At 44.3% G+C, this 11204-nt stretch overlaps 1 protein-coding gene across 1 annotated transcript in view; it reads left to right on the top strand.

Moving 5' to 3' along the window:
- Positions 1-2015: 2015 nt before the first annotated feature.
- PBRM1 (polybromo 1) overlaps positions 2016-11204 on the top strand; it is a 78642-nt gene continuing 69453 nt past the window's right edge. Inside the window, exons 1-6 of the mRNA XM_045297385.1 lie at positions 2016-2445; positions 4502-4654; positions 5803-5900; positions 7584-7731; positions 9219-9362; positions 9981-10097. Coding sequence (XP_045153320.1) covers positions 2398-2445; positions 4502-4654; positions 5803-5900; positions 7584-7731; positions 9219-9362; positions 9981-10097 — 708 coding nt within the window. The 5' untranslated portion in view covers positions 2016-2397. The remainder of the gene's footprint in view (positions 2446-4501; positions 4655-5802; positions 5901-7583; positions 7732-9218; positions 9363-9980; positions 10098-11204) is intronic.

Genomic DNA, 11204 nt, shown 5'->3' with positions numbered 1-11204 from the left:
TAGTGTGTTTCCTTCTCTGCAAACGTTCTGCGATGCGGCAGGAATACAGAAGGAATCCTGACCCTGCAGGTGACACATTCACGGGACCGGATGTAGAAATCTGGTCATAGAAACATGTTGCAGTAAAACTCCAACTTATTTTCCAACTCACTAGAGCGCTTGAAAAATTAGTTCTGTTTTCTTTTTTTCCCCCCCTACTTAGTGGCGTGCTGCTCCCCAAATGTAAGTCAGAAGCAATCTGGACTCAGTAAAATTTTTAAAGAGGAGTATGATTTTTGCTTTATTACAGATTGCCAAGCCAAAAGATTGGAAAGTTTTTTTTTCCCCAAGAGGTAATTCAGGTGAAAACAGTAACTAATATGTGTTATAGACGGGTGGAAGGGCCCTGGCCACTTTCTTTAGTATTAGTAGTTTACCAAAATCCTCATGACTTATAGCTGTTGATAGGCTACTGTCAAACAGTGTGGAAGAATCTTGACCTGGAATGCTTGCTGATAAAGTAAGAAGAAACACAGTGTGGAACGTTCACTTGTGTTAATAATACTGGGCTGCGTAGGCAGAGACTATACACTAGAAGCTCACCAATATTAAAGGTGATTTACTCTGGGAGGTAAGTTATGGGTGACCTTTGTTTGTTTCCTTTGAAAACAAACATGAGTTTGTTTATTCTCCATGAGTTTTGTTTTAAGCATGCATTAACAGCAGCAGCACTAGACAATCAGGAGAGTACCACACAGTGTACAGAGCATTGAAACGTACTGCTGAGCTACAGTCTCCCAGCTGGTACATTGTGTCTTCTTTACTGCCCACTGTCCATTAACCTATGGTTGTCAGCCTTTTGTGCTTGTGACTCTAATCGAGAGGCCCAGCGTCTTAGTTCCTTCCACATATGGAAAGAGAATTAGTGATCAAGTACTTGTAGGCTTATTGAACTTACACAAAGAAAGGTTTGTTAAAGGTTCCACTTAAGTGCACGTTTTTTGTTGTGTGAAATTTTATTGGGGGTCGTATAACTCTAATCACAATCCATACATAAGTCCAATTTTTTTTCCTTTAAGCATCTCTGTGTATATGTGTATTGTAGATCTCTATTTAGCACCCAATCTGTACTAGATGCTATGCTTTAGGTGGGACACACACACACACACACACACACACACACACACACGGCAGTTCCTATGCCCAGGAAACATGCAGTCCTAAGAGTTTCAACGTTTTTGTTGTGCTTTGAAGTTTCAAGGTGATTTCATGTACGAGGGAGGTTTCAAAAAGTCCGTGGGAAAACGGAATGAAAAGGTAGTGGACTTTTCCCCACGGACACTTTGAAGCCCCTTTTGTGCTCGCCTCGCTCCTCTCACTCCCCCAGTAATCCAAGGAAGCTGTGTGTGCTTTGTTGTTCTCGTTGTAGAGGCGAAGAGACATCTGAGCAGCTGTGACGCAGACAGCATCAAACATAATTCTAGGTGGAAGACGCCATTCTCCAAGTCTGGTCTTCTGAACACGGGCTTTCTTGCTCCTGCCACTTCACCCTTTCCTGTCCGACTTGCAAAACACCTTTTTCAAATGTGTTCTTGACTAAGAAAATATTTGAGTATTATTCTTACATTGCATCTTTCTTGTATTGTCCAAGTAAATTAATGAGCCAAGGGTCTGAGAGTTATTATATGATCGCACACTTGAGCAATTAGCATTTAATTCTTTAAATTTTCACTGTACTCTATAGTGTAATTTTTAATTCCTGCCAAAATGGGCAGGGGCTGGTGGTGGTGGTGGTGGACCTTGGTGAAATGGTAGGTGGTGTCTCTGCAATGCTCATAAGAACACGGGAAAAATGTTTCTTTGAAATTTGTGGGGGGGGGGGGCCGCGGGGCGTGGTTTTCCAGACTCTTTGCTCACATGGACCATTCTTGTTGTTTGTTCCAGCCTGCCCAAACCAAGTGTCACTTGAGCCCCTCCATCCCAGCTCCGTTAACTGGAGTCTGCTCTGGTTAACTGGAAGGCATGCTTTCCTCCTGAAACTGACAGTTGTTCCATGTGAGCAAAGGGGCAGGTCAGCAGCACGCGTTCCCCGCGAGGCATCTGTGACAAGCTTAGAGCATGTCGGGGTGAAGTGGAAGGAAGAGCTAACAGGGACTGATGGTGCCTCAGCCCTTGCAGGGGTTTTCTATGTGCAAGACAAGGGAGCTGCCTGCTTTCTCCCGCTCTGTTAGCTTTCCTTAGCACTTCTACTTGAATGTGTTCTATCTACTTGTGCTCATTTTTACTCCTTCTGACTCTTCCTTTCTATTTCCCCTTTCTCTGCCTTGTTCTTCTCTTTCAGTTTTGAATGTACTAACACTGAATCAGCACTTCTAAAGCCCTGCCTCTCCCACTGGCTGCACTTGGCCTCCAGGCATAATGAGGAGACTGGCTTTTCGAGGCGCTGGTTGTGCTCTGGTAAAGCTGGTAAATTACTGATCATCTCTTCTCTCTCCCTTTGCTGTCCTTCCTTGCCTTTCCCTGCCACCTTTCTTCAATTTGTGTTGTCCTTTGCGTAAAGATTCCCTCGTGTTCATCACATTCCACCTGTGTCCTTGTTTGCAAAAGGTGGGTTCTTTGTTTCTCTGTCTGAATGAATTGAAGCCCGATTGCCAGCTTTTATAAAACGGACGAATCAGTCAAATGAGGCTGCCCTTTGCTCAAGTCCTTTGAAGATGGTTAGCCAGGTTTAGCCGACTGCCTACTGCACTGTGTAACAGACCCAAGTAGAGGAAAGCACCGTCATCAGGGTGGGTGCTTTTTAAACATGTATTCTGCAGTCTTGAAGAGACTCCGTATTTCTTACTTGTTTACCAGGTTTTTGTTGGTTTCACATGGTCCTGCTTTGCACCTCCCAGGAGACCCCCCCACCTCAAAGTCCCAGCCCCAGGCATTGTCTCCGTGCTGCCGGTAGCCAGGGTTCTGATGTGCCTGTGCTTTTGGCTGCGGCTGGCCCAGAGGAGTCGGATTATTCTTGAATGAAAATGGGATTAGAGTTTTCTTGCAGCTTTAGAAGAAGGTATTGATGCTGTTGGGGCAGATACCCCGTTCCTCTGCAGCAGGTCTTGACATTTGAAGTTGTATTTCTGTGTTCCAGCCAAATGCACACATTGTAACGTGGCATTGAGCCTAGTTGCACAGCAGGCAGCCTGAAACGGAGAACACAGGGAAATTGTCTTTAAAAAAGTAGAAGCCCACAGTTAAACAAGCGTACTAAGTGGATATGTGTTAGTAATCTGCATTGGTAGCAAGGTTCATTGTTCTGGCTGTGGAGAACTTAGCTCCAGCTCCCGAGCACCAAGTGTGTGGACACAGCACATGTCTCATTTTCTTTGCCTTCGTCTGCCTTGCTTGACACAAAATCATCTGTTTTATAAGTTTATTTTACTTGTGTAACTTCTATTTCCAATCTTGAAGATTGCGACAAAGACCTGTAATAAAGGCTATTCAATCTATTAATTTTGCCTTTATGATTTAGTGGTCTTAGAAGATATATCATTGTTTTAAAAAATTTTATTGCAGTAAAAGTCACACAAAATTAAGCTGCATTATTTCAATGGTGAGTCGGTGTCCTTCCAAGTCACTATGTTAGACTGGTAGTTTTAAAGCTAAACTGTCCTGTCTGTGTTGAACTCCTACCTGTGATTTTAGCAACCAGTATATTCGTGCATTCTTGATGTGTTTTGTGTGTGGCACCCTTTAGAGAGCCCCCACACTGCTGGTGCCTTTTGCCCTTCCTGAAGCCGTTTCTGGAATCCGGACGGGGTCAGACTGGAGGAAGACTTGAGTGCTTCTGGAAGAGCAGAAAGCTTACATCTGAGTTCCCTCCAAATTACCTGTTGGGACATCAAGCTAAGATTCCAACATTCCTGGGGCAGAGTACCTCACATAACTGAAAAAGAAGTCAGTTTCTTTCAGAAGAATTTCAGAACACAATTTTACTAGTGTGTACGGCAATCCTTGTGAAGTGTTTTTCAGGGATGTCTTGTGGTTCCTTTAATGAACTAAGGTACATTTTAAAATACTAGAAGGTGAAACGACCTCTGTCCCTTTTCACACTGCTCGTTTGCCCCCCGCACCACTTCTTACCCATTTCCACCTCAGAGCCCACCTTGGCGTAATCAGCACTCTGGAAAGCCCATGGGGCTACCAACTCTACAGGTGATTGGTGTGGGGCCTCTGTCCCCAAGGTCAGCCTGGTGAGACCAGTACCGAGTACCAGTGCATGTGGGCTGAGGAACTCATCCAGGGCAAATTTAGGGCCAGAAGTAATTGAATCATTCAAAATTGGCATTAGACACTTGCTGAATTTGTCCTCAGAAATGAAGCAGCGAGAGCCAGGGCTTCCCATGAAAAAGTCACACTTCTTTCCAAACTGGGTCAAATGCTGTCCTGAGTGAACCAGAGGTGTGTTTGGTGACAAATTTGGTGTTTGGTGAAATAGAAATTTCAATGTAAGAACATGTTCGACTGTTTCTTGTAGAAGAAGTTGGATTCCATGGGTTCCAAGAGGAGAAGAGCTACCTCCCCTTCTAGCAGTGTCAGCGGGGACTTTGATGACGGGCACCATTCTGTGTCTACACCAGGCCCAAGCAGGAAAAGGAGGAGGCTTTCCAACCTTCCGACTGTAGACCCCGTGAGTAACTTGGAGGGTCCCACTGCTGCTGCTTGCTTTTCCACAATTCCTCTGCCCTTCCTTGAATGGTCGTGGTTAAAAAGGCAAACCCCGAACCAAACAGACTGCCAGGAAGTTAGTTCTGACTCACCAGGGCCGTACAGGGCAGGGTGGAACTGCCCCTGTGGGTTTCCCAGACTGCGACTGCACATGGGAGTAGAAAGCCTCCTCTTTCCCTTTGCAGAGCAGCTGGTGCATTCAAACCGCTTACCTTGCAATTAGCGCCGAACCCAATGTCATCAGGGTCTCTAATTCCTTTCCCCCTTGCTTGTATGAAAAACATATTCAGCCAAAATTACAGTAATGGTATATTTTCATATTTCATATTTTCAAATGAATAAGAATAATAGACATCGTGTAGTCATTCAACAAATAACTTTGTGTTTCTCTTATGTCAAGTACTGTTCTGGTGGTTAGAATTTAGCGGTGTGAGATGAACTCATTTTTCACGTGGTGTTTAGGTTATAGTGTCGGGGAAGAAGAGTATAAACAAGTGAATATTTTCAGCTAGGAATGCGTGCCAGGAGGACGAGTTTGGATGATTAGGTTAGTGCCTGCAGGAAAGACCTCTGTGTTCACAGCAACCCTGCAGAGCCCTGGAGGAGAGTTTCCTACTGAGGGAGGACTCGGTGTAGACAGGTTGGGTCAGGGACAGGTGTGGTGTGCATGGTTGCAGAGAGGGGGAGACTGGCCAGAGTATGGAGGGCCTTCTTAACCATTGTTACAGGTTACAGATTATTCTCCATGTAGGCTTTCTATCAGATGATGTTAAGCAAGAGGTGGCTATGAACTGATTAACTTAAAAGAGAAAAAAAATAAATAAACAACAATCACATGAATTTGATGAAAGTTACCTATTAGATCATTAGGTTACAACACTCACAAAAAGCTACCATCAAGTTGATTCCAGCTTAACAGAGACTCTGCATTATATTAGATTGTTTTAAATTCAGGGGGTCCCTGTGTGGAAAGGTGGGGTTTTTTGTTTTTCATCTGCCCTTTGTCTTTTCCATTTGCCTTTGGTGGGTGTTTTTAATGAGTAGTAGGTAATCCTTATGTCTGTGCTGGCTTTCTGGTCACTGGCGGTTTTTCTCCTCTCTGGTGCCTAGATCGCTGTGTGTCATGAACTCTACAACACCATCCGAGACTATAAAGATGAGCAGGGCCGGCTCCTCTGTGAACTCTTCATTAGGGCACCAAAGCGACGGTGAGGTGGACACACTCCCGGGCTGTGGAGGGAACTGGGCCTGGCTCCCTGTGTCGAGTGTTTGATAATTGAGTTTTCTTATGGGAGGAGTGGGTTCCATAATGATTCGGGTGCTGAGATTTTTTTAGTCCTTAAGCAGTCAGAGTCTAGTGAAGCGTGTTTTTAAAATTACTGATGGAAGAAAGTGGTAGCACTGTTCCCCTCATAAGTTGACAGTGGTCTGCCGCAGTGCTGCTTTGCACCTGGCTTGCCCTTGCCCTTGTCCTTGCCTTCTGGGTTCCAACCAGGTAAAGCAAACTGCCTTTATCCTCTTCGCACCTGGACACACGATCTTACGGGGGCTAGACTCCCCTCACTAGCAAAGAATGCCTATATTCCTTTCAAAACCCTGGCAATTGAGTCATTTATTCTAAAAACACCCATGAGTGTGGTAGGCAGGATCTTGGCCTCTGCTCCTTGGAGCCTGTAACTGTGTTAGATTGCATGGACAGGGAGTTCAGGTTGCTAATCAGAATACCTGTAGCTGGGGGATACTATGCTGGAGGAGCCATGTAGGCTCAGTGCAGCCCCTCGAAACTACTGCCATTGAGTGAATTCTGACGCACACTGAGCCTGTGGGACAGAGCAGAGCTGCCCCGTGAGCTTTCCAAGTCTGTCAGTCTTGCAGACTTCCTCAGCTGTCTTCCAGGGATCAGCCGCTGGATTTGAACTTTCTGTGAGCAGCCTGATAATTAACCAAGTTTGTCGCCCCATCTTACTATCTGAGAAGGGAGATTCAAATAGGGAAGGGCAGGAAACTAGAGTGAATGCCAACGGGTTGGATCGGAATTGGTGTTGTTTGTGTGAATTCATGGTGTCCAGCGTGTGTACATTTCCTACCTCTGTCCACGGAGACAGCTTTGGAACAGCAATGTCCCAGTCGAAATGAGTACATCTAACACCTGGACCTTATGTGTAAACCATTCACCACTAACAGCAGCCAGAGTGACTTGGGAACTAGTTGATTTCAAAGGCTGCGCCAGGCAAAACGAATGCATTACCTTGTGCGACGCCAGAAGAGAAGAGCTCGGTACGGTGGAAGTAACGTCTCAGAGCATAGAACAGCGTGAAAGGCCTGCAACTGGCCAGCCCTGGGATGTTTTGAGCAGCACAATAACTAGTAATAAAATTGAATCCATGAGTCTATTCTGCTGTAAATTTTAAAGTTGGTAAATTGAAAGCTTGAGGAATGGGTTTTCTATAGTCCATTCTCCATTAAGTACAAAGAGAAAAGGAGAAACGTGGTTAATAGCGTAACCTGGCAGATACCATCATAGTCAAAGTTAACCTCATCTAAGTAGTGGGCCAACTTAGAGTCGAGAGCCACCTGGCAGGGTGCAGTGAAGAATGCAGTATTCTTTCCTGTGAGAGTGCTGCCAAGGACGCTCACTGGAATTAATTTTTGAGGAGCACAGAGTTGAAATCGACTCAGTGGCAGTGAGTTATTTTGAGTGTTTGAGATACTTATTTTGAAAAAGAGAAAGGGCATTTTTAGAAATTTTTTTATTTCTAATTAGAGTCAGGTGGCAGTCATTTGGAATGTTGAATATTACCATGTACCACAGATAATTTTGAAATTGAGTTTTTTATAAGCTTTGGATTAATGCCATCTAAAAACACACATGTATGTTTAAATAAAAACAGAAATCAGCCAGACTATTATGAAGTGGTTTCCCAGCCCATTGACTTGATGAAAATCCAGCAGAAACTGAAAATGGAGGAGTATGATGATGTTAACCTGCTGACGACAGACTTCCAGCTGCTTTTTAACAACGCCAAGGCTTATTATAAGGTAAGAGCACCACACTGGATAGTGCCTGACTGGCTTGCTTCTCCATCTGGTCGGTGAGCAGTGGTCTTTCTCACTGTGATTTCACTTGTGATGTTACCTATTCTTACTACTTCTGTGAAGAGAAGGCTCATTTCTTTCTCGCGGTGGGGTTGGGGTTGGTCTCACAGAGTGTAGGAATTTAGGTATTCCTGACCCTAACTCTCCCTGGGGTATGTGTACAGCAACCAGCTTCTCCCACGGGGATTGTCTTTGCACAAGTTGTTGTAGAGGGAGTGTCTTGAGGAACCGATTTCTTATTTGGATAAACAAATGTAAGAGTCTCTTTATAGATTATCCTTTTGTGTGTTTCAGAAATCCTTCTAAGCCAAAGTTTATGCAAATACTCTTCTTTTACATTTTCTTCTAAACGTTTCATAGTTTTAAGTCTTCAGTGCAGCTGTGCTTGATTTTTGTGGCTTCTGTGTGGCAGGGGTCTGTCACCAGAGCCTCAGCTTTTTCCCCCGTTTCTTTGCTCACATGTCACACTGTCAGCGCTCTCACTTTGTTTCCAGGAGTTCGGGGTTCTGTTTCTGGGCCTTTAATTCTGTTCCTCTGGCTAGTTTATCAATTTGTGGACCACTCTATTTTGGTTTTCTAACATTACATTAAATATCATTCCTGGTACGAAGATGCAGACATGATTCAGTTCCTGCCCCTTATTCTACACGAACAGAAATCTTCACATAAGAATTCAGTAGTTCAAAAATGGAAATCTTATCAGAACAATCATCAGATTCTATCCTTTATATCTTTAGTCTTTAAATTGTCTGTCTGAGTGTTTTCGATTCTGGCTCATAAGGACCCTAAAGTACAGAGTCGAGCTACCCCTTTGAGTTTCCAAAATCTTTACACGAGCAGATAACCTTATCTTTCTCCCTCAGAGCAACTGGTGGTTTTGAACTGCCAACCTTATAAGGTCATAGCCCAAGCGATAACTCACTATGCCACCAAGGCTCCTGTTTCATTAATAATTCACCTTAATTTAGGAAACCATTTATCTCTGCCTCAAGTCTTCCTGCAGTGAGAAAGAGCATAAGTAAATAATGTTATTTCAGAATTCTGTTACAACACAGTTTTTCAGGAGGAGGATTGAAAGCCACGGATCCTTCAGTAGTATGCTGTTGGGTCTTTTCAAACTCCTATACGACAGAATGGAAGTGCCTTCAAGGGTGTCGTCTTTATGGAAGCAGATCACGGGTCCTTTCTCCTGCAGAGCCACTGCGAAGGTTTGAATGGCCAGCTTTTCAGTTAACAACTGATTGCTTAACCATTGCACCACCTTCAACACAGAGATGATTGGATTTGAACCTGAGTTTTCAAAACTATGTCTTGTCTTCAAAACTATACAAGTCTCTGCTGGACTAGGGTCCTTAAAAAATAACGACAATTGATACACGTACAAATACTAAAGTTTTTTTTTTTTTCTTATCCTCTTTGCCATCATATAGCCAGATTCTCCTGAGTATAAAGCTGCTTGCAAACTCTGGGATTTGTACCTTCGAACGAGAAATGAGTTTGTTCAGAAAGGAGAAGCAGATGATGACGATGATGATGAAGATGGGCAAGACAATCAAGGGACAGTGACCGATGGGGTCAGTGTTCGGCTGCAATGGGTACTGGGTGCCCTTTCTGTGGGGTGGGCAGCTGGGCTTCCTGGGTAGTTGTATTTGGAATTGGAAGAGGCAACAGACATGTGGCCACAGACTCCCACGCCAGTTTGAAGAAGCCTAGGACAATATGTGTGTGTGTGTGGGGGGGGAGATTCATGAATTCCTCTTAGACTGTGCTTTGATGGCTCACTTTCAAAGAGAATCTTCATTTTATCAAGGACTAGTCCACTATTGCGAGTGTAAGACATCATGTAGAGAATGTGGTGGTGGAAAGTCGGAGAGGCAGTCAACTCTCCCGAGGTAGGAATCTGTGTGTAGGTTACACTGGTCATTGTCTCTACCACATGCCTGGTGTCTTCCTGCCTCTGGGACGTGGCACTTGCTCGTGCCTCCATGTAGAACATGCTTTCTTTGGTTCTTCTGGCTGACGCTTTCGTATTGTGATTTTAGGGGTTTTTTATTTGAGAAGCTATTTGATAGTCACCATTTGTTTTGGGGTTTCTCTTTTTTGTTTGTTTTGTTGTTTTTTTCTTTTAGGGGGGTTCTCTTACAAAGCACTTTCTGTTTTCTCTTTGCTTCAACTTTACTCTTTCCCCCCAGTCTTCTCCAAGTTACTTGAAGGAGGTCCTGGAGCAGCTTCTTGAAGCCATCGTTGTAGCCACAAATCCATCAGGACATCTCATTAGCGAGCTTTTTCAGAAACTGCCTTCTAAAGTGGTAAGTGATGTGATTAAAGACAGGTGATTAACAATTCTGTGCTTGGGGTTTGTTTTTGTGTGTGTGCTTTCTCCGTTTTATGAGTTCTAATAAGTAGAATCAGGTTTAAGGAATGAATGTATTGGAGACAGCCAAAAGGTCCTTGTGACAACACACACAAAGGATATGTTCGTTTGTTAACATCTTGGCGTTCCGTAATTCATGACATCTCTCATGGTTGTGGTTGCTGGCATCGCTTAGCCATCATTCTGGAGGGTTCTTCCCACTTGCGGTTGCCATTGGCTGATGAACGTAAATTGGCAGGTCAGCTGACAGGCCACCTGTTCACAAAGTGTGGAAACTGGCGAGTTGGGCCACATGGTAGGCTGCTGACTCAGACCCCAAGAACAAGAGAACCAAGACAAGCCAGAGTATCATCCAGACCAAGGGGGAACTACGTGGACCTCACCCCAGAGAAACCAACCAAGGCCGGGGACTGAGTCAAGACACACCCCACACTCTTCCTGCCATATTAACAACAAAATGAACAGCTTGCTCCAAACGGATCACCAGCATTAGCATAGCAGTGAAGATTTAGAACACGGCACAGACAGAGCATATTAAACACAGACAGCAAGAAGGGCCAGCTCAATGAGTCACACTGTTTCCTCTAACCCTCAGCCACCGACCGAAGTTGTCAGGTGCTGTGGTGTCCATTCTCACTCACAAAGGCCGTGTGGCAGTAGAACTGGCCATAGGGGGTTTTGTTTGTGTTAAGCTCACCTTAAATTTGTGTACTTGTATTCTCATAAGACTTTGATTTCCTCGAAGAGCTTATTCTTTTTTTATCATTTCATTGTGGCTTGCGTTTAAGTGTGCAGAGAAAATTAGTATTCCGTTCAACAATTTATACGCATTTTGTTTTGTGATATTTGTTGCAAGCCCCTCGGTTTAACAGCATCGTCCCTTTTCCCTAGGTTTCCATTCGCCCATCTTTTCTCCTTCTTCCTGCCTGTGGACTTTGTTTTTTGGGTTTTTTTGCAAATGTTGCTCTTTTGGCCTCCTGTGGTTGCTTCTTCTGAGGAGCACATTCCTCACAGGTGTTAGCCTTCACTCTGTAGGCCTCCC

The sequence above is a fragment of the Echinops telfairi genome, unplaced genomic scaffold, assembly GCF_000313985.2.
Source record: "Echinops telfairi isolate 266 unplaced genomic scaffold, ASM31398v2 ScPeMD7_7420;HRSCAF=8458, whole genome shotgun sequence".
Classification (NCBI taxonomy): Eukaryota; Metazoa; Chordata; class Mammalia; order Afrosoricida; family Tenrecidae; genus Echinops; species Echinops telfairi.
This window is presented reverse-complemented; position numbering and strand designations above follow the sequence as displayed.